The sequence below is a fragment of the Vanessa atalanta genome, chromosome 23 (assembly GCF_905147765.1).
Source record: "Vanessa atalanta chromosome 23, ilVanAtal1.2, whole genome shotgun sequence".
Taxonomy (NCBI): Eukaryota; Metazoa; Arthropoda; class Insecta; order Lepidoptera; family Nymphalidae; genus Vanessa; species Vanessa atalanta.
Window position 1 is genome coordinate 5,476,566 of NC_061893.1, and position 25,184 is coordinate 5,501,749.

General features: G+C 31.4%; 1 protein-coding gene across 1 annotated transcript; it reads left to right on the top strand.

Moving 5' to 3' along the window:
* The first annotated feature begins 597 nt into the window (after positions 1–597).
* LOC125073083 (muscle segmentation homeobox-like) lies at positions 598–20,810 on the top strand. Its single transcript, XM_047683773.1, has 3 exons — positions 598–1,298; positions 19,508–19,692; positions 20,128–20,810. The coding sequence occupies exons 1-3, from the start codon at positions 704–706 to the stop codon at positions 20,368–20,370; spliced, it is 1,023 nt and encodes a 340-aa protein (XP_047539729.1). The 5' UTR covers positions 598–703; the 3' UTR covers positions 20,371–20,810.
* Positions 20,811–25,184: the final 4,374 nt, after the last annotated feature.

Sequence of the window (25,184 nt, forward strand, 5' to 3'; positions counted from 1 at the left end):
TTGGTAAAAAATGGGTTAAGGGAAATTTCATTTTCATTTACTACAGTGTGAAGATATTGAATCTTTAATCCACATGTAATATATTTTAATTAACCTGTAAATATGAGATTAAACTCTACTAATTGCCTTAAAATAAATAAATCAAAAAGCCGAATGTCACTACAACGGCAGAGCGGCAGTAAATCAGGAACGCTAATTTGAAACGGATCCGTAAACAGCGCGCCGAAATTCACCAAAACGCTGCCCCTGGCACTAATCTCATAAAGGGAACCAGCCGGAGAATCTCTCAAAAGGATTTAACAAGCGGCATTCACGACTGCTCATTATATTTTTATACTTTATACCTCTGGTGGCGGACATAAAGTGCGCGATCAAAACGCGCGAACCCCTACAAAAGGTAATTATGTTTTGATTCCTACAAAAAAATCGAGTATCACAAAGGAGACTAACGAGATAAGAGCGTGCTAAATCGCTCTCCCCTCGGCCCCCGCTCGGATCAATTCGGCTCCGAACGGTCGATTGGCGGAGCGGGATGGCTTTATTTCGGAGGCGGCGCTCGTCACGGACACGCCTCCGAGCCGGTGCGAGGGTCTCCGCCGCTCCTCGCCGGCCAGTCAACCTCCGACCGCGCCCGCATGCGTACACGATCCCACGATCGCGATCCTAGTGTGAAACTGTGCTAAATGGAACTGACTGGCGTTCAATGTTAAAGAAACAAAGATACGAGGACAAAGAAGTGAACATGGCGATACAGAGTGTTTCGAGATACCCGAGTAGCCCGGCGGAGGCTACCGAGCCCCCGAAAGCGTCGAGGATCAGCTTCAGCGTCGCCTCAATATTGGCTGACACTAAAGCGAATCAGGTTGATGAGACGGCTGAAATGATTAGGCATCATCGAACGATACCAGAATCTCCTCTAAGACAATCTCCGGCAGCGCAACCCGAGTTACCCGGCGGGAAGTCATTATCTCCCAGGCCATCATCCCAAACCCCTCCCCTGAATCTAAACGCCTCCGCAACTGTGACATCTTCGGAAGACGAATACGAAGATTCTGTAAATCAAGAAGATTCGATAGTCGACGTCGAAGATTTGCAAAACGGAGCTCAAAGCGATGAGGACGATAGAACGTCGACGCCTAATGAGAAAGAGAGATTAGGACCTATAAGACCGACTCCGTTCAGCGCCTTGGCAGCGGCGGCAGCAGCCTACCACGGCCTGGGCTGGCCTGGGGCTCCATCAGTCGTGCCATCATTCGGACCACTGTTTCAATCGCATTTCCCAGTTGGACATATAACAGGTTAGTCTCCAAAAAATATATTTTGGTTTTAATATTCTAATTTCCAAGTGAATTATTTAAATAAATTTGGTGTCAATTACTTATAAAATATTGGAAGTTAATCCAGAGTTGGTATCATTTAGTCGTGTATTTCAATCGTCGGCCGCGTAGCGCCGGTTTTTGTAAGGGTACGCTGAAGTTTATAATTTACTGCAAGAAACGCCTCTTGGGTTTCCACACAGTCATCAATCACTTTTTTTGTAACCTTAAAATGTATCTTCATGTTTATTGACTTTTATTTTACTGGTACTTTCTCTAACGGAATGTTTATGGTATATCTTATATCATGTTGAAAAATATTTGGAATATTTCTCCATGGTTATTGATGGGGGTAATTAAAGTTAGTAGCATGTCACTTACATCACTTTAATAGGTAGTTAATACTTATAATTTATAAATATCTACGGCATAAATTTTAAACTAAAAAGAGGTGTATGGACGAATAAATTGTTCTCGTATTAAAAAAATTAATACGCTGTTCTGTTTTATAAAACTACCTAATTAATTATAATATTATAAAATGGTTCAGAAATTAACATTAAAATTATACGAAATCTTATTAATATTAAATAATTGCTTCTTAACTATACGGATTCTCCTTTAAGCAAATATTCTTATTAGGTTGGCTAATTCATTTATTTTCCAACAAGATATATCTGTGTTAATCCAACAAGTAGCGATATAAACAGTCAACACGCTTAAAGTGAAAAATTGAGTGTAAGTTTACAAAGGATAAACCTCTTGACAATTGGGACACGACGCTAAAATCTCCGGTAACCCCTTAAGAACCGGTCGTCCAAAACAAACACGCAAATAAAGGGGCCAAATAAGCCTTACATAAATAACGGATCTGTCGAAATGCGAAAACAATATCAACGGTAAGATGGCGGTTCGAACATGGCCGACGACTTAGCATATTATTCCCAAATGATCCAAGATTTCGTGGATCAGATAAATTTGAATTTTATTTATATTTTTTATTGGTTTCGATAATTAAAAATTAATAAATGTCTATTGTATTTATTGTGCTGTATATTGGTATTGCAATGTTTATATTTTTATTACGTATAAAACCAAAATTGTTTAGGTTATAAAATGAAATATAAAATGGGACGTACGACATATTTCAATATTTATTTATTGATTATCTAAATTAGAAGATCGACGTAAAAAAATAACTTGCAAAATATTTAATGGAAACAAAAAAATTACTGCGATTACATCTTTGAACATTTATTTTTCGCACGTCTTACAATGTTTGCTTAAAAAATTCAAGCAATTAGGACGGTTTCGAAGAAATTATTCGTTTATACGATCACTGAGGCCGGTGACATTAATTTTCAAGATTACTGCTGTATAAAATATATGCATATAAACTTGTAATAAAAATACATACATAATAGGTAATGTCAATTTTATATCTGACGCTAAAACACAGCAGACATTTTAATTTGCGTGAATTCAAATCATTAAGAAAATTTAATACTTAATATATTTCAACTGTGGCGTGCTAATCGCTTAGTTTTTCTTCGAGTCCATTAAATCACAATATTCATGTTTTTAATGTCATTAAATTAAAAATCGTTATTAGTTGAATAAAAAGTTATTTGTTAAGTAAAGTGCATTGCTTTTTTAACTAATTTCATTAAACATAATTAATACATTACGTATCGGTACATTGTCTCTTTGTAAACGGGTTATTAAATAAGATTATTTGTTCACAATTTTCATTATTTCTAACGAAATATAAACCGCTTAAGTATTCACAAGAAATACTATTACAATTAAAATACGCAAACGAATTATCCATGTTGTTGACTAAATAAGTTGTTTTTGTATTGGAATGTATCACGTGACCAGACGGATTTCGAACCTAGACAAGATACTAACTTTTGTGTAGTTATCTCGATAAACGAGAAATATCAATAATAAAAGAAGTCAATACAACAACTATTATAAATTTTATTTGCTTGTTTGACACGGAAACATAGCGTTGTTATTGAGGTACTGTCTTAAAGTACTAAAACAATACACTACGTATTCGATAATAGAACAATTATTAATATGATTATAGAGATAATAATGATGGAGATGCTCAGCTACTAATACTCTATTTCTATTACCGTATATAAAGATACATGCCTTTATTCTTTTCAGACAACTATTAATACATGATTTAAGCTATTTAATAATCACGTAGTACGGAATAAAAATTAAGCGCATAAAAATGTTGGTACTTACTCCTGTTTGAAACTGGATTCGTTAGCTAACCTACACATTATATTGATACATAATGTGAAAACATTATATATACCTATCGTAAGATTTCTTAGTCCCTTATTCGCGTGTTTAACATTTAGCGTGACATTAACAGCAAATGTGCTTGAAGCACGGTTATTAGTACAATGAAGACTATTAAGTTTTATTGTAATGTTTTTTTAGAGAATTCCTTGGCTAAAAATTAGATAGATAATAGAATCATTATTTTAAATATGTCTGCATATTTAAAATATGACATACGTCAGTCAAATCACTTTTTTTTAAATCGTTCTTTTCAGTAGGAGCAAATGTATTGCTACATACAGCCTCGCCTTCAGCTTAAGCAAATTAATTATTGTAATTATTTAATTGTCATTGTCATTCAAAATGAATAAACATAGGATGCAACAGATAAATATAAAACATAGTTTAAATTGACTATGACTAATTATAGCGAGAGAATAACTAGGTAATTATATTTTTATTATATAAACAACTAGAAATATTAATGATAGAGTAATCTAGAGCAGTTTTTTAAAGCTACATGATGCAGTTTACGAGCGCGAGATTTTAATCGCAATAGTTTATATGTATTAATATCCGTAGACTACTTATTATTTAATTTTCATTTTTTAGTAATTACTAGTTCGAGTCCGAATCTAGTAAAATAACTGTAAATTAATACAAGGGTTGGGTCGGTGATCTTTCCAAGTCGAGGCTGAAAGTTGACGTTACGGAAATTGATTATTACAATTATTTAAAAAAAAAATTAACACAAATGACACTCGCTGGATTGAATTTTTAAAGCGGCAATTGTTTTATTGTATATGTAATTATGAATTTCACGGGTCATCTAGTTGTCTCCTTAGACTTGAAGCCGAATCTGCGTCTGCGCAAGCAAAGTCACAGATAGTAAGTATATAGTTGGTTCACATGTTCAAAAGGCCATATCTATTTCCCTAATTGATTTGAAGCACATGTTCAGATCATCATGTGATTATTGCATTGTGTATCGTATATAAATGCATACCGAGTGAATTTAAGCCGGCATTAACATGCACTCCGCTCCTTGTAATGGCTCATTGTCACGTGAACTTAATTTATTTTCAGTTTTACACTAATTAAGTGTAATTTTTTGCCTTTTATTGTGCAGTCGTAAATATGTCAAACATTTCTGCACTATCACAATCCATTAATTCACTTTATAAAACTGTTGAACTTTTGTATGCATATAATTTATGTACTAGTTTCGCGTGTGACTTCTGTCCGTTCGTTTTCGTATTTAAATTACCATGAAATAATTAAAAAAAGACGTTAAATCGTTAGGAACAAAATGATCATAATTGTTGCTTTATTGTTTGTGTCGTCTCATTATTCTTTTTTCGTAATATTTATTCTTTTTAATCTATCTAGAAGTAAGGTCAAGTGCATATTGAGGATTTTGTCGAGTGATAGGTACAAGTTCTTTGTAGACGCTAGCCGTCTACAAAGAACTTGTACCACGTGAAACTTAACCAGAAATTGTATGGTCGGAGCCCGTCTTATAAATCATTTTATATCCAGAGGTGAAGGGAAAACGTCGTGAGGAAATCTGCCTGTGGCGGACGTAATTCTGTCATGTGTAACACCATGCTCGAAGGATAAGCAGATAAATTCTAAGCCGTCTACTCAAAAGAAGTAAAGATTTTAAACTAGCAGTGTGACGTTTACAGACCGTTACTAAAACTTTTTTACCCGTTGCAAAAAGGCTATAAAAACTCCTTCGATATTTGATGTTATAATATAATTACTACAATTTGATCACATATCATTTGTCTTAATATGTTAATATAGCTAGCAGATTTGTTTTTTTTTTCTTTCTTAAACTGATCGCTTCATTAATTTACGTAGACAAATGTATTTAATACATGTATCACGAAGAAACTTTAGAGATGTGAATACATCGATAACATTTAATATAATTTGTTCAATTACAAACAAAAAAATCTCGCTCCTGAACTATATCTGGAACCAAATCAATCCAGCTTTAATGCCTGCCTTCCACTGAATGCGCAATCACGCATCGCTTAAAATAGTTCAATCAACATTTGTTTCTAGATTAGTTATGTTTCTAGAACATCTATAATATATTAAAAAAAATACAATAAACATGGCTGTTTATTGCTTTTTAATTTTTTTTATTTTAAATATAATTGAACTTTGTAACTTTTTATTTAATAATTTTGCTGTTTTTTAATGTAACGTAATAAATACGAAAGTCGTATTTTACGAAAGTTACATTGTTTCCTATTCAAGTTAAATTTATCTTTTGAAACTAAGAATACACGTGTAGGTACAGTACTGTGCAGTTATAGAAAATAATGGTACTAATATCAGCGCTGCAAAGCGTAGTTTATTCGCTGGACATTTAACCTAAACGTTGAAAAATAAAGGACCTGTTTTCTTATCGGCACAATGGCCTCTTGCCTTTGCCGAGTTAAATACGCGTTAATACGACTATAACTTCGTATTTTCCTATTTGTTTACGAGTCCGCATAATAGACTATTAAGAATGTTAAATTACTAATACAAAATTGCACTGCTTCAGTGGAATTGATTAAGAAATAATTTTTTTTTCACGCTTATCGAGCTAATGGTCTCGTGATTATTGCAATTTAATTATATCTGTGCCTTTTACTTAAATGTCATTGTATATAGCTGATATCAAGAAAACATATTTAAAATTAAATTCTTAATTAAAGTGTTGAAAAAGTTTTATTTAAAATAAAATGCATTTTTTTGCCTTTAATTTAAAAACAAATATATTTGTTTCCTATTAAGTTTTTTAATTTCTTAATGTTAAATGACATTCGATTGCTTTCTTAATTAACTAATTTGATTAGAATTGTTTTTATAGCAACTTTGAAAAATATTATAATTTTTGCAAAAAGTTCGTCCGTGAAAAATACTGGTCATAATTGAATGCGTAATAAAATAACGCGACGAAAATTCTCTTTGAGGAAAAAGCATTTCTTTTACACTAAGTATTCTATTGTTTTTTATTCTATAACGTATAATAACGTATTAAATAAATGCATAGCGGTGATTAGATAAGATATAATTTAGCTTAACCTGAAATAATATGAATACAATAGGTATCCATTTCTAAAGGATTTACCTATAGTTTTGATTTCACACCTATTGCGTTCTTATTTGTCAATCAATGTTTCTTAGGAACGCGTTACCTTACAAATATTCGATTTAATGACACACGTGTGCGTCAATGTGATATATGTAAAAGTATCTCTCTGTGCGTTTGTTACCTAATCACGACTTCAAGTAGCTTGGAGCCTAGGTAAAGGCATAATGAAATAGACATATACAAAAGTGGATTTAAGGGTCAAAAATCTAGACGGAGAGAAGTCTCTAGGAACAGCAAATTTTGTTAGATAGAGATAGTAGCGTGATACGATGAATATATAATAATAATTATTAATTGCGTTTATAGTGTTTACTATTACGAAATTATATTTTTTTGATGTTATATATAAATTTTGTGAATTTATTCAAACGTCATTTGTATTCCGGCAGAAGTCGTTCGGTATCAAAAACCCGACGCAGCCAAAAGCCGGTGGCTTGTTTGTGCAAATTGACGAATTTAATCGCCTACCTTGTTTCGTGAAGGAATGCATTTTGCGAAAAAAAGAAGCAAAGAACCGCGCGTTTTAATGGGCATTTCTAATTGGTCAACGCATAGGTCGAGGGCAGAATTTGAAATTGCACAAAAACATTCAATGACCAAGGAGTTTTAATATGCGATTTAGCAAAAAGTCCACTCGGAATGCATAGAAATTAACATTTCACGTGAACGAAATTTTCTTTCAGTTGTAAATACTGTTCTACGAATTGCGTGTGGTTCTCCGGCTCATTTGTAAAATAGTCAAAGAGCAAGCTAACGTTTTGCTCGTAATTTTACATGCTTTTAACTAGTGCACTTAAGATTTAAACTGCACTTCTGTTCATTGTCTAAAGTCGTTACCGGCGTCAACATTGCTGTACTTCTGCGAATAACTAAAAATATATTTGCTTAAAAGTACCAGCTTCCTTCAAAAGATTCCATTCCAATTTGAACCTTAAGCTAAAGGTTTTAAAGCAAAGGGTTTGCCAATTAGCATGATTGTTTGCGAGCTCTAATTTGTTCGTGCAGGAAGCACGGATGGCGTGATGGGGATCCCAGCACCGTATAATCTTTACTTCTGATGTTATCTAAAGATTTATTATGCTCTGTCATCGTCCGCGAGATGGCAGCACGCGTCACTGAAGACGCTACTGGATTTATCTTTTTAAGATTAATTTAATTTTATGTTATAAGCCTCAGTATTACAGTACATTTTAGTTCAAATTAAAAAAAAAATGTAACACGACCTCCCATATTGCGATATTTACTTTATTACCAATTTAGCTGCAAATGGCAAATAATATTGATAGGATTTATATAGGGATCCTTTATTTAGTTTAATGTGAAATAAAGGTATGAGTTCTTAAATCGGATACTTTTATGAAACAATACTTTAAATCAATAGTTACTCGCAATCCAGACATTCAATCGAGCGATTCGCACGCAAACGAGTCGAATCGATTAATCGCTCCGTTACCGTCCGCCAGGCGGAGCCATGCGTCAATAAAATACTTGTAAAACTATCGCGAAATGAATTAAAACAGATGGCGAGCCAATTAGGAAAGGCAATCGTGCGAGTACTGGTAGAAAAAAGACCTTAAATAACCCTACAATTCAATTTGTAGCTTAATATCTAAAACTTAAGGTATCTATTTGAAAACCCGTCGCTGAAGTAATAGGGGTTTCGGGTTACCACTAACGAGTCGCCCCGATAAGAATTTACAGTTACCTGATAGACAAATATGGACGTATTTATCGTTGAGTTTGCACTTGGTCGCTTGGTTCTTCGTGTTATATTATTGTACGCTTGTAATGAGCTTAATACTGTAACTAATTTCGAATATGCCTAATTGGTTACTACATGCTCTCTTCGTTTGTGTGTTCATGAAATTTATTAAAATATTGCAAATTATTTTATAGATAAAACGATTGAGTTGATGTTTTAGTTTAATAACAACTCGTTGTTGTTATTTCTGGAGTTCAAGCGTTACATTAAGATTAAATGCGTTGAAATTAAGCAAACAAAGCCTTTGTTTATGTAAGATGTATTATTATTGTCTATCTATGATCATAGGCAGTATAAACATGAGCTAAATAAAAACAAATTCAACCGAAAAATATTTGCTCGTACAAAAAAGAAATCGTAGCGATAAAAATATCATCAATTTGTAAGCTAATTATTTAAAAATTCGAAATAAATACAAAAACGCCTATATCTTTTTAATTATTCCACAAAACGAACTGGAATAATTTAATGATTAATAAAATATTGAATAATAAAGATAAGAAAATAGTATTTTACATTAAGAAAGCGGACGATACTAATTGTCTATCCTCTATAAATTCCAGATGCTGTTAAGATATCGATGATTTTAGTGAATTATCAACGAATAATTTATTATTAATCGTCTTAAAAGAATTTATAATGTATATGCAAATATCCGTTAATAGTTTCCAAATTTTTATATAGTCTATTTTATTGCTCGCTACTGTTTTAATGGGAGATGTAGAGATTACGGAGAATAGATATTATTGATTGATCCAAGCGTTATAATTAATTGCATACATAAATTCATTTTAAAATAATATTTGACATAAAAATATATTTACTCATAGATATCATATTTCTTATTTGAATAATTATATTTCAATCAATTAATTTAAATTAATGCAATTGCTCTTCGACTAGTTTTCTTTTTTTTATGTCAAATTAAAAGATGAAAATTTTAAATTTAACGAAGAGCATATAGAATATTGTGCCCACAGATGAAATAAATAAGGGATCGAATAAAATTTCACAGATTATAAATGTCAAAACGCAAAATAAATTTTCATTCGCAGAATCATAATCCGGGTTATAAATACGGATAACTATCATCATATTATATTTATTAATTTTAATTAAAAATAAAATAGCGTGGCGAATTAGATAATTTGTCATCGCGGTTTGGTCACATTGTATTAGGACCATAAATAACGGACTTCTTGGAATTAATTTGAATACTCATTTAGGAAAAATAGCACAGCAAATATTTTTAAAATACACTCCTTTGGTCACGAATACCTTACAATCGTTCCGCGTTTAATATATTCCAGCTTTATTTTTTTTATCGTTTTAACATCAAATCTTTTAGTGCTTCATAATTGGAATTTACTTAAAAGAAAGAATTGTTTTTTTTTTGAAGAGACGTAGGTCATTATTTTAGGCCTAATATTTTTTTTATAAATATGTGTTCACACTCTCGTTTATTCCACGATATAAAAAAATCTTCGCAAGCATAATTTTTCAATTTTTGTTTATAAAAAATAATACATAAAACATGTTCTATAACTAGGTGGGCAGCGTGCAGCGTGGGAGTCGGGACGCCCCGCGGCGTACCGGCGCACGCGCATTAACATGTTCATTTATTAATATACCCTGTAGAGTTTGTAATATTGACGATATAATTTTATTATATTATTATACGGTAAAGATTTGTCATTATTGAAAAATGAAAGTGTGGAATATCAGTATATTTCGGCGATTAATTCATTTTAAAGTGTAATTTATTAAAACGATATAATATGTAGATTAATTTTTAAATTCAAGGGTATTACAAATACTATTTCGAATGTTGCGACCTCGACCTCTCGAAATGAATTCAAAATGTAATTTTTAAATAACAAAATGTCATCATATGATTTGCTATCACTGTTTTTCCCGAATTATGATGAAAAAAGATCTTCCCTTTCCCATTGGAAGACATTTCGAGTCAATTATATCTTAATAGAAATCGTAAAACATATTATACAGTATTAGTCCATTTAACACTGCTTATTTACTCACTTCCGTCCGCGGTTTAGCCCATGTGTGTTGACTACTTAGTCAGGTACCCTATTTTCATTACCGTCTTTACTATAGGGCACATGGGTCATGTGCCCAGGGCCCCCATCCTGAGAGGGCCCCGAAGAACCAACAATTTCCTTCACACGTCTGTGCTCACATTGACTGCTATGTATATTTTCGAAAGTTATATACTTGTAAGAAATAACTAACATATTTATCAAAAACGGCTATAAAATAGCCATAAGATTGTACAACCAAACAGATTTAAAATACTTAAAACTATATTTAATGCCTGGCCATAAGCAAATTATTTACCAAAAGGGCCCAAAATTCATGCCCTAGGGGCCACCACAGCTTGAGACGGCTCTGCCTATGTTGCTATATACCTGACAACATGTATGCAATTTCACGATAATCGGTTGAGTGGTTAAGACGTGGAAACGTAAAAAATAAACAAACACACTTTCGCGTTTATAATATTAGAAATGCAATGGTATAAATCCTAATATATCGTGTTAGTAGGCAACATACCTAAATATTGCATGAAATTTATTATAATACATTTTATCATTGAAGTTTATCTTATTAAGGTCGATAAGTCAAACATCGGAGTGTTTTAACGATTAAATTTTAACATTTTCTAAATATAACCTCATTAAACTAATCGTTATTTTAAAAACCATAAAATATATATTATTATTTGACCACAATTGTAAATATCAAGACAATATACATAATTAAATAGCTATATTATATATATTTTATCATATCTCGGTTAGTTATTTACAATTATAATTAATACTAATGAACTTTATCCTCCGATTATTTTTATGGCGCGATTATATTTTTAATTAATTTGACCGAATTCGTTTGTGTAAACATTTTGTTTTATTGAGGATAATATGTTTTATGATCGAATGAGCTCATTGTAATAGTTATATTTGTTATTTTAACAAAACAATGAGATGAACTCTCTTTGATATTTAAAAAAATATTATTTAAATTTCGAACGTATTCTTTGAAATATTTCAAATTGAGTGCAATATAATTAAGACCTTTGTCAATAAAGATTGACATTAAAGAAATATAGGCCACTTTCATAGTATCAATGCGCCGCTGACCACGGGATGCAGAGATCGTTATCTTTGACTCGAATTACTGGAATCTTATAAACAAAGTTTCTTAACATATTCTGGGTATTTCTATCTATTTATTAAATAATACTATATTACTTTCAAAAAATATTATACTATTTGTTTATTAAACATTATTGAATAATCTATATATTTTGAATAAAGCTGAAGAGTTTGTTTGTTTGGTTGAAGGCGCTAATCTCAGGTCTGATTTAAAAATAATATCTGTGTTAGATGGCTATATACCATCACGACCAATAAGAGCGGAATATCAAATGAAAATGTTGCAAAAATGGGGGAAAAATATACATTTTTAGAGCTTCCAATGCGTGCGCTGCGTATACGGTTAATGTCGCAAAAATCATGACAGAATCCGTGGTACAGCCGAGCAAAGTCGGGACGATGACCTAGTTTATTATGTAACAGGAAAATGTGGCGTGTTACCATAAAAATATAGCATAATTAATTAAAAAGCCGTTCAGATTCGAGCCGAACAGACTTCATTTTTTTGGTTGTGTATAATAATTAAAAATAAATGTGTAATTTTAATGAAATATCAGAAAGTTATACGCGACAGTGATTAATATAATTATAAAATAAAAAGGATACCCCCATCAAAGTAGGATATCACCGCAAGTCGGTTTCAACATTTCACGAGTAAAATACGAAGTGTGATACAGATACAGAATAGTACTGTTGTACATTCATAACTTCACCTCATTAAAAAAAAAAAGTAAAGATTCACGAATCCATGGTTAACACTAGTGTGACGGTGTTTGAAGTAGTACCAACAACGTAATCAGATAATTGCTTACAAAACTATTTAAAGAAAATACAACAGCATTTATACCCACGAATTTATCATTAGTAAATGTATGCAAAACTCTCTTAGTTCAAATAGTACTATAGTTTCACGTAAAAAATAACTTTCTAAAAAGTTACGAAATGCGTAATTCTTGTCATAAGAATTCAATTACTACAGATGTATTGTGCCAATTGTGTTTATATAATACATCATTTTGAGACCATAATAGATCCATCTTTGCAACATATACAATCACATCGAAATTGATATTTTGAATGGTTCTATAATTGTCTGATCATGATCTCTCGAATAATCACGTTATATTAAGGTCCAATAGAATTTCATTTACCACACAGGTGATTGGTTACTAATCGCAATTGACAGATAATCTTTTGATTGTAATTGGATGAGGTATCTTGAAGGTGCAGAATCGTATTCTATTGTAACCAATAGCGGTATATCGTACAAAAATATGCAAAACTAAACAAATAATCTACAAATCTGTAAACGTAATATAAATAGAGCAGGGTTGCTAAATATAACATTGTAAGGATAGCTTATATCGATATCGATATAAATGACATTAAAACTCACATATAAGTATATATTTAATATTCAATTGAAATTAACTACATAGTTCTATATGGATTTTATCTCCAATATATAATATAATATATTCGTAATCATAATAATAATTATAAGGAACAAGTAGTACACATAGATTAGATGAATAATTTGCGCATTGACGAAACGGTTAACATTTAACTAGCTGCTCGTTCTGACTACGTATGGATAAAATTCATACAAAGATACACCTCCAATTATTCGGTTCTATTCTTATTATAAAGTAAACTTAATATGTACCAAGTTTATAAATATTTAAATTTGGAACTTACTATTAAAAATCTGTCCTGTAGTCGTCACATGTACTTAACACCAATATATTGGTTAATGACTAAAATGGCAACACTAGGCGTGGTCCATAAGTCATGCTCCTAATTATAGAAGCATTCTCAATCAATTATACGCAATAAGACAATGGATACATTTGTACGGTTAAGAGAAACAATGTCGTTTCGTTTTTTATTGTTTTTTTAAAGTAAGGAGGTACTTTTAAATAGCTTCATAATACAAAATGGGAATTAATTTGCGACGGGATAGGATACGGGATAATTAACTAATTAAATACAATTAACATTATTGAGTCTACCTTCGGTATTAACTACAGTATTTATTTTTAAAAAATCTTTTCCTGTTATTAGGAAGAAATATTTTTTCCTTTATTCGTTTTTTAAATGAGGTTCCAAATTACAATTTACTTTTAATCTTTAAATATTATTCTTTTTTTTTTATAAAATCGTTACATTATACAATGACCAAATCCATATATGCATATTATATTAAAAACAGTAGTAATATTTCTATTTTCGGTTAAAACCGTTACAAAACCGCATACAAATGAATTGTCCACAGATAAAGTAATTTCCAGCTAAATCAGCGGTTTGAACAAGCAGTCAAGTGTTGTCAAGTGTTGGCTGTACGCCAAAATACTAATGTCCCATTGAATAGTGCTATTTGTATTGCGTCGGGGCTAAATGCGCGCTTTAGTTAATCGATACAGACTAGAGCCATGGAATACGCTGGAAATGACAGTTTATAGCCGTGTTTGTGTGCGTGAGTCACTTTGTGATTTAGGTATTAAGGTCGAAGTTTGTATTGGAGTCGTAACTACTATTTTAATATTTTAGTTTTGTAGTGACATTAATGTTTACATTTGACTTCTTAATAATAATAATAATGTTTCTTTAAATATAACATATTTGTTATTAATTGGCAACACTAAGATAAGTAAAGATTCAAATTATAGACACACAATTATAACATAAAGCTGGAAACATAACTCTTGCATATTCCGCTATACAAGGCGTAAAAAAACCGTGCCTCTTTAACAAAAAAAAAAACAGTTTTAAATTGACATATTTAATACTGGCACAATTTAAATATTACCTTTGATTAACATTAAAAATAAATCGGTACAAACCACTATATCAAAGTACTATCAGTAAATAAGATCAAATTAAACTTTACCTATAACATTCAAGTATTAAACTACTATTTGATCTAAACAATTAAATCAAAGCCTTTATAATAACATATCCGGGGCACAGTTTAACGGCGGACTTCCGCGTTTTCTATGGCCCGGTTCAAAAGCGATCGAGTCGCGTGATGAATGATTCTATACAAGACATTTCGTTTGATCGCCAGATAAATATTGTAGGTGTACTCGGAGAATTCGGGAAGACTTGTTAATGGCTGGGACGGTCTTTGTTTGAACCGATTATGGAGATTTATTGTGATGTCTCTCGCTTCCTTTTTGCTTACGAATGCTTAGTTAACGTTGCTCGTTTACGTATATCGATTATTTTGTCGTTGAATAAAATAAATTTTCAATGATATCGTTCGTTCCATAGATTAGAAGCATATTTAAAAAAATATATAGGTTTGCAGCCGGGTTTTTTATCAGTGGAATAAAATATATATATATATTTGACAAGTGTTCTTTATAAAAACTACAAAAAGACTAACGTATTGTTGAGATAAGACTATGATATTTAACCATGAAAGCTTGCTGACCGTTAAAAAATTGGCGGTAAAACATATCAAATAAAAATATCGAATATCGGTTCCGACTTCTTCGAAAATAAAGTTCAAGCGTTAATAATACTTAACTAAGTAGTATAAAAAAATGAACATCATTCAGATGCGCTATCATTAAACAGATCGCTCAATACAGTCATAGAGTCATCTATATTTACGATTGATCATTAGTGTAAAACACTACAATAAAATAGCATTTTCTGTAAACGCAACTCCCGCGCAAGAATTCCCGCCTCCGTTGCACAGACAACAAAAAACGTCAAGTTTAAAACATCGGAATGAATGACATACCACGCCTCGCACGATTAATGGTGGTGCTTTCACAAAAAGCAAACTCGCTCATTAATATATCAACTGTCTTTTTAGCGGTACTGGAATAGTACGGTCAGCATATCATTTAAATTGATTTCATTAACATCAATTCTTGTTATATCTCGATGGAATCTCGGGCGTAGTGAGTGTCAACGTACATTGCAATTAATCTATAATAAAATTCCACAGACCATTTTACATTTGAAAATAAATAAATTTAAATTGAATGTTAAACTATTATTACAGTACAGGATTATAGAACTATTCCTCATATATATACTGGGTTCCTTCAAACGAGGTGTGAAGTCATCTCGCGGGCCCGCAAGGCAAGGACGACTAGTTCATTCTCAGTTCATTCTCTCTGAGTGTACTGGCCGTGTTCGCGTGGACTCCACTACCACTTACCATCAGGTGGAGTGGAGTCATATGTCTACCCGGTTAATATAAATAAGTATAATTGTATATATGTATATGTTGTATGATTCTCTTTTTAGATTAACTACTAAGCTTTATTCGCATCAGTTCACAAATTATAAAAAAAAAAATACCTTCTAAAATAACGATTCAGAGGGTGTTTTAAAAGCTGAATTGAACGAAGTACATATATTACAATTTTTAAGGTCAAATAAATTATCAATTACTTTCTAATAAAATTAATTTTGATATCGAATGAATTAAATTATCAATTCGAAGGTATTTTCAATTTGAGAAATGTGCTTATTTCTCATTATTTCGACTATAAAGAGAATAATGCCTGAAATAAAAAAAAAGTTAGACGGAATGAGTGTAAAACAATGGCAAAATGTATTTAAATTTTAAAACGAGTCGTATTTCTTTCAATACTCTTAAACGCGTATAATTCAGTGAACATCTGCAGCCGATATCTCTTAGACAATTAACAGTGAAACAGACAGTTCTCGTGCAAGTATTTTTAAATATGTAATTTAGACGTGGACAATTTAAGGGCGAACGCACATGCTAAGACCTATTAAGGAGTGGCTGACAAACCCGATTAATGGTTTTTTTTTTATTATTCAAATATCGAACACACTAAATGTACACAATAAACAAGAAAATATTTTTTAAATGTTTAATACATTTTATTCACGATAAATTTAATATATATTTTCTCCCTTTATTTTTTTAGCATTTTCGATGCTAGTTTAGCTTTTAGACAATTCAGAGGCACATAAGGATTATTATTCAAATAACATACTTAACATAAGTTTGATACTAATTATTAAGATTTAAGAACAAATTTATTAAACATTGTACTGAATATTGTTTGAAGTCGATAGTGCATTTTTACTTCATTCACAACGACAGTCTCCCAGTCGCATGTGTACCTAACTTTATTTTTGTTTGAGTGCGCCGGCAGCCGCTTTGACATCCTAACACGACATTAATACACATGAACTTTTTTTCGGCTGTCACATAATTTACTTTTTTCCTTGCTTTTTGTGGCCCATTAGCTATTAAGCGACTCGTGGTGTTTGACATCGGGATTAATATGTTGAAATCGTAAACGTTGTGACAAGGTTAATATTTCTAATAGAAGCAATGTAACGCGGATTTCATGTGCATATGATATGGGAATAACGTCTCTATCACTTTATAATAGAAGCTAGATTAGCGTGATCATTTAACCGAGATAAATCTCTTTATTTTGACACGAGCAAAAATTTTTAATTGTATCTGAGATATTTCTTTTTGCCAAATTTTAAGCACATCTGTGCAATTTTACTTCCATATTATTATTGGTCGTGTGTGAGGGAAACAAAGCTTCTATTACTGTTATTACTATTAAATTGATTGTAGCGAAGCGTACTTATTTTCAATTGCTTGATACAATTGAAAATAAATACGCCTCACTACAATATTAAAAATGAAATGTATACGATTTATGCGCCATTGGTAAATACTCTAATAATGACAGTTTACAACTATCAAGAAACGACTCGTTTTCCTTACGGATGATCTCAATAAGATCATATACTTATGAATGATTAAATAAACGGTTGCTTTAAAGTCGAAAACGATCTGTTAATGACATAAAATAACGATTCGTTACAGATACGAACCGGGCGTAAATATAATAATGAAACAAAATAGCATCGATTAATGACAATTATTTGACTTTGAACGAGATGTCGCTATCAGCGATCTTTGTCTAACCTTACATAGTGCACAATTAGGTATATATATACACATACGTACATACGTCAATTATGAATGACCGCTCATGAATTGATTTGCGTAATTTGTTTATCAAACTGACTATCGACTTTCTAACGCAATTCAATCAATCAACGCACAAACACTAATTAGTTAGTAAACATTAATTAACATCGATATGAGCTATAAAATTTTATCATAAATTAGTTAAAAATAGCAATTATTCATAAAGATTAAGCGATTCTTGTTGTTTAATATGTTTACCGTTATGTCAGCCCGTTTGACCGGTTCTCGTGTTATTATAAGCTTTAAATTTAATTCAATTAAATATACAAATATCACTTATCTAAGCTATTAGCTGTGATAACAGCATTTGTTAAGAGATTTGTACTTTGTTTTTGTAAATTAATTTTCAAACATCTATAGATAGACACGGTTCGGGATATTTTCTATGAAATGGTAAAGACGACTATATATATATATATATATATATATATTTTATAGGTTTAATATATATTATATAATCAATATAGAGATCTGTAGTAGGAATTACTGCTGATTCTGTTTGACAATGATTTGTCAAATAGCAATATTGTGTTAATGTTTGATCCATAATTGAGATAGTGTGTTTCTTAGCACAAGGGCAATATGTAATTTCTTAAAGCCGGCCATTAATGGTATAAAAGTTTTACTTATTAATTATTATGTCTCTGTCAATTAAAGATAACCTTTTACTCTAGAAGATGACTTTTACACTAGAACTGATTAAATAGTTACAGTATGTAACGTGGTCCTCTAAATACCAGTTTGATTGATAAATTGACAAGTATCACCGTATGATGGTTAGATTCAAAGTAAGAATAAAGACAATAATTATTTACTTTACTTTCTCGATCTTTGCAATACGCTTAAAACATCAGCAGTAAACTATGTATATGTTTAAAAAAAGCCAAAGCGCTTCGTCACTTAGTGGTTTTTTTATACGATAATGAGGAAACATAAACTCATTCGAGTTAGTAAATATGATCTTTAATCAAATATCTCAAACCAGTCCAGTTAAAAAAATACTCGGTTTTGCGTATTAATACATGTTTTATCGCTAAATCATTTAAAAATTACTTTGTATAGATGTTATCGTTAGGCCGCGGTCCGTTTCCTCCGCGTTGCGCGTTATACGATTTATTGAGAAATAAGCGGCATTCCACAGAAGTCTTCGGCTATAGAGCCGTTTACAGAACTATTAGTTTTATATATTATACCATTTTAATTCAATTTGTAAAGAAATATATTTACAAATTACCTGAATTTGATCAATAAAAACTTTAAAAAAAATAAAGAATGTAAGCTGGTATTTTTTTTAAGCTAAGGAAATAATTTATGCAGCCAATAAGAAAACAAAAGGTCATTGCACTTCATTTCGTTTGATTATTTTGTACGTAAATATCGTATAGCAAAATTTAATTTAACACTTAGTAAATAGATTGATTAGATAAAATTGATTACAAGTATCACTCGCTTTAACGAGTTATTGAGACTATGTCTAATTATAATATCACAGATTGTCGATATCGAAACATGGCAATTGTTTCATTTAGTTAATATATTTTAATTGATACGTTGTCCAATTAAAATGTTGCATTGTCATCAGTAATACTAATATTTAGATTGTAATGCTGGCTGGAAATAAAAACAAAAGATATACACCAAAGCTACAGACAACACGTCTGTAGGGATTTGATTATTTGAGAACAAAAAAAAATTATATAAAAAACATGGTTTTAAAAATAGAACATTAAGTATATAGTAGCATGGGAATTATTATTAATGAAATGATTACATTCACAGATGCCAATGGCGAGCCACCAAAACTAAAATGCAATCTGCGTAAGCACAAACCGAACCGGAAGCCCCGGACTCCATTCACCGCTCAACAACTGCGTGCTCTAGAGAGCAAGTTCGTAGACAAGCAGTACCTGAGCATAGCTGAACGGGCGGAGTTCTCGTCATCACTGGGACTGTCAGAGACACAGGTTAGTTAGATATTTTTTTTATAGAATTACTAACAAAAATGACAATAGTACCAACTTGATAAAAAAAACTTAAGCTAATTGCACTTTTACTCTTATTTTTATTTAAAAAAATCATTTTAGAATGATTTTTAAATGTAACATAATATATAACAGAATAAAAATTGGTATTGAAAATTGAGTTATAATGGAATCAATTACTTTCGTCATAATATCACAATTACTTAGTTATAATCATATTCATATGTCTATATGCTAAAGATATACAAATATTTGCTTTGACGAGTAATTTTATAATAAAGTTTTAAAAACAAAATAAGTCTTATAGGTTATAAAAAACGTTATCAGTTACAAACATGACCTCATTTCGCACGTGTGACCTTTAGACTTAGAACGTTAGTGAAACATATTACAATAATTGAAATTATTTGTCATCAGGTCAAAATCTGGTTTCAAAATCGTCGCGCTAAAGCGAAACGCGTCCAAGAAGCCGAGATCGAGAAGCTCAAAATGGCGCAGTTTTCCCGCCATCCCCACCACATGTACCCTCACCCATTGCAGCAGTACTTCCCCCACCACCTGATGGGAAGGCCCCTACCACCGATGATGCCACCGCATTTGGCAATGCATAACTCTTTACCTGGCTCACCATCTCCAAGTACACAGTCAAATGGACAGTAAAAGAAATTGAAAATAAATTGTATATTTTCCAAAAGTTTAAGGTCAATTCGAATATATAAATGAGAGCAATAAACTTCCGACATGCATGAAATATATCAGTTTGGGTTATTGTAATGTATTGGTATTAAAATTAATGTGAATGCGCGCTTAATCGACCTCTATAATTTAAAATCTTTACCATTTAATTTAATAAGTTATTTCTATTGTTGTATTGACGCTAAGGCTGTATGGTGCAATACGTTCACCTTTTTCAAGTGATAAGAAAAAAAAAATGTCGCCAAAATAGATAAGAAAACTCCCTTGTAATTGGTCATGTTCGATTTTCTTATATATTTGTAAATTATCGTGTAAATATAGCTTAAGTTAACGTATTTTACTTAATGATGTATTATTTAATTATAATTAATTCTTAATTAAAACCTTTATAGAACCAAATCATAGTAACTATAATATTATACTTATTTTAGTACAAAATTATCCTTACGTCGGTTTTCAGGAATTCAAACGTTTAAAGTGTAAATAAAGAATTTATCTGTAAATTAAATATTTGTACTTGTGTAGTAAATATATAAATACTTGATGAAATATATAAAAATTTTATTTTGCATTCCTCAACCGCATTAAACCCTTCGTAGTATTTCCTCTTTTGTATTTTTTAAATTTATAAAAAATTTATTAATATTTAAAATTTAATGAGTAATTTTGCTCTGTGAATTATAATATCATGTAACAATACATTATTTTGAAACCGAACATAAATTTTATCAAAAACAAAAAACAATCTTATACAATAAATTGTAGTCTCAGGAAATTATTGTAGGTATTTCCGATATGAATATCACAGATTGGAATCAAATTCATCTGCATTTATTTATTACAATATTAAAACACGCTTGGCACAATTTTCAATCAATTTAAAAACATTATTTATTTTTTTATATATCTTGAGTATTCCTCAATAAGAAATTTAAATTACGCCGGTATTGATATTGGTGGTTAAATGTAGTGTTGTATGTAAGAATAAAAGGATTTTCAGATTGCTGAGGACATGAGTGTGATAATTATATTTTGTATAAATACTGTGACTTTAATATGTAGCAATGTGATACCGTCAGAACATTGCCGTAACATATTTTTTAATTCTTGAATAAACTTTTTTTATTTTTTTTTGTATTGTACGGGTAGACATATGACTCCACTCCAACGGAAAGTGGAGTCCAAACGCGAAGACGACCAGTACACTCAGTAGGAATGAGCAGCACTAGTCACCCTCGCCATGCCGGCCCGCAAGATACCTCTTCACGCCTCGTTTGAAGGCACTCCAATTAAACGCTCTATTCTTATGCCTCAAATAACTTTTGGGGATAGAAAATCTGTTGAGTGGCTGAAACAAAGTTCAATTAGACAAATTTAATTAATGGATAAGATAAGAAACAAAATAAATTAAGCTTAGAATAATGAAACAGAATCGCAAACTTAAAAGAAAATAACGATGATGTCCTCCTGACCGATTTCTAAATTAGATGAACTAATTTAGTTTCCTCTCAACGTTCATTGGTCGTCTATTGCGTCATTGTCTCCAACCGACCAATGACCACTTAGATTAGCCTAATTAGTTAATTTTACTTTCAATAGCGTTTCACGAAACTGGAGGTATGTAATATAAACTTTTGTAAAGTCCAATAAAACCTATTTAGGTAAGGTAACTGGCACACGATATTTGGATCAATGAAAAATAAAAATAAAAACACAAGAAATCTATAAGGTATATTGCTAATTAAATTTAACAACGATTTGATGTAAATCATTACATAAATTGAAAAAAAGACAATTAAAAGCTATCCATAATATAGTCGAACGGATAGTAATTTTTTTACGCCAATAGAGATCTGTTAAGTTTAGAAAAAAAAGATTATCTTGGTGTGCGTGACAGCTACGTCATTACGACACACGCCAAACGTGATTATTATAGTAACGACACTTCACTAGTATGCGTGTACTTAGTGGCCAACAGTTGGTCAACATTTTTTTTTGACACGTTATCAGCTTTAAGTCTATCTAAAGCAGAGGTATTAATGTTAGACCATAACGTTATTCACTCACCTAGCCTTCCAATCGAAACACATCTGTAGATGGATTTGACGATCAGAAGTTGCGAAACTAACTAAGTATCTACCCAGAAGCACAAAGTCCTACCTGCAGTTAATATAGTCCGAACTTAAGACCTACTAGTTACAACACTTGTGCCTACAATTATACACTTATACTAACATTACTAGAAAAATCTTTTTAATAATGTTTGAGAGATAAAAACATTGACGTCATTTTCATCGGCTATACAGCGTGATTTTTATTTTTCATGTAACTCGTATTATCGCTGAACGATTTGCGATAACGGTTATGATGTTGTCATATGAGCGTGGACCACTAATTTAAATAAACCCATTAAAGTTAATTGTCTGATAGTGGCTGGGGTCAGGTCGCGCGATATGTGCTGATAATTATACAGTGGGTTCGATTTTTATGCATACAGATTAAATTATGATAAATATGTAACAGGAAGTTGTATAACTTATTCAAGAAAACTATATAACAGTAATGTATTCCATTTTTTAAGTATGTATTGTATTTTTTAGATTTACTTCTCTAAAGCTTAACAATGTATGTGAACTAGAATCATAAAATTGTCTTTGTACACAGTCTAGTACACTAGTATACCTATAACTGGACAAACTGTACATACATTTTATTATGTATATCCTTCAAAATATATCACACTGTATAAAGATTATTCATTAAAAAAATCTAAATATGGCAAATGATTTACCTACATCGACGGTACTTGGCCCAGTTTAGTTATTTAAGTCTACGAGTTTTTTTATCAAATTATTGTTATACTACTTAACGTATCTATAATCGATGTGGTTGGTCCAATCAATATGATATTACATAATATATATATTTGTTTATCATAATACGGTCGTTTCATATAAATTGATATTGTTGCACTTTATAAATCAGTATATGATTACACTAATTAGCGTGATAGTGCTTTACGTCATTTATTTAATAAGAACGTGTATACCACCATACATATATATATACCACCTGATAGTAAATGGCCATCACCATTCATAGACATTGGTGTCAGTTAATATTACTATTGCTAACATCGCCAATACGCGACCAACATTGGGTGACCAAATCTTGAGTCTGTAGTTACACTGGCTCATACATCAAATAATACTAAGTATTGCTGTTTGGCGGTAGAATATGTAATGAATGAGTGGTACCAATATGGACGTACCTCTAAGTTAATGCGACAAGTTGGACAAACGTAAATGAACATAATAATTCAATTAGAGTCTTTACATTAATGAAACTTTCAAAAGGTCTTTACTCGTTCGGTTGCTGTCGAGATAAAAAATAAGATATTTGCTTTAAAGTCCTGACACTATGAAACAAATGGGACTCTATTCGATTGTTCAACCTGTTCATTAATACTACTGATACCTTCAGACAAGATAACAAAATTAAAGCTTGTCGCTTCAATAGACAAAATTTTAAGTCAGTGAAATTTGTACTTAAATGTACTCCGAAACTCGCTGTATCTTCTGGTATAAGTTTAACGTATATTAATTTAGTCATTTGTGCAGTTAAGCATTACATATAAAATCTCTTTGTTTAGTAGTATAGAAACGATGATATTTATAATGTAATCCTGGCCCCAAATTTAGTCATGGCGACCAATCCCAACGGAGTCAATAGTCAACTGCGCGGTAGGTAATATGGTGCACAAAATTGTGCGCAAGCATAATTACGTTATTACCTCATTCCCCATCAGTTACTTGGTAGTAGAGCTTCGTGCTAATCCAACTGGGTGGTACCACCAACTCATCATATATTCTTTCGCCACGCATCAGTACTTAGTGTTGTTGTGTTCCGGTTTAAAGGATGAGTGTGCCAGGTGTACAGGCACAGATCATAACATCTTAGTTCCCAAGGCTGGTGGCGCATTGGTGACGTAAATGTAATTTCTTAAAGCGTCATAGTCTATGGGCGATGGTGATCACTTAACTTCAGTTCAATCGTAACTGAGGACCAAATCTTATTTATATCCCTTACGATACAATCTCGATTATGTTCTTATCCAACAGCGATCGATCCGTAACTGGATCGTTGCGTTTGTAAAATAGAAAAATGGTTGTAATTACGCATCGATTCTATTGCGATAAACTGTCAATATGTTAGAATTGGGGCCCAGATTGGAGCGACGGCTTAACGTGCGTTCTAAGGCACGGAGTGTTGATATTGACAGCTTCCAAACTTTGGGCTACTACTAAGAATTTGTTGACAGAAAATTTCAATAGCTATTTATTGACTTGTTTCAGATCTGTGCTTATAGATAGATAAACTGTATGGAAATATATCACCCTTTTTTACATATATATGAATACAGCAAGTTAGGTACAGTTTGAGGAGCCTCATAAAAATAGTGGTTGAAACAATATTTTGCCGTGTAAATTATATTTTTTTTGCTATCAGATTATACGATTTTTGGTAATTTATTTTTAATTTATAATCACTTAAATCTTTGCGCATTTAATATAATATGTGTGTTGTCAGTTCACTTAATATATAAAATGTTATTAGATTTAATAAAATAAAATCACAATAAAATTTATTCTACTTGATGAACTGGCAAGAACGCTGGTGCACACTTCGATTTCCAAAAAAATTTTTAAGAATGATATTGAGGTTTTAATATCATTTTTTGGCCACAAGTGCGTCACCCGACACGTTTTAGAGCAGCG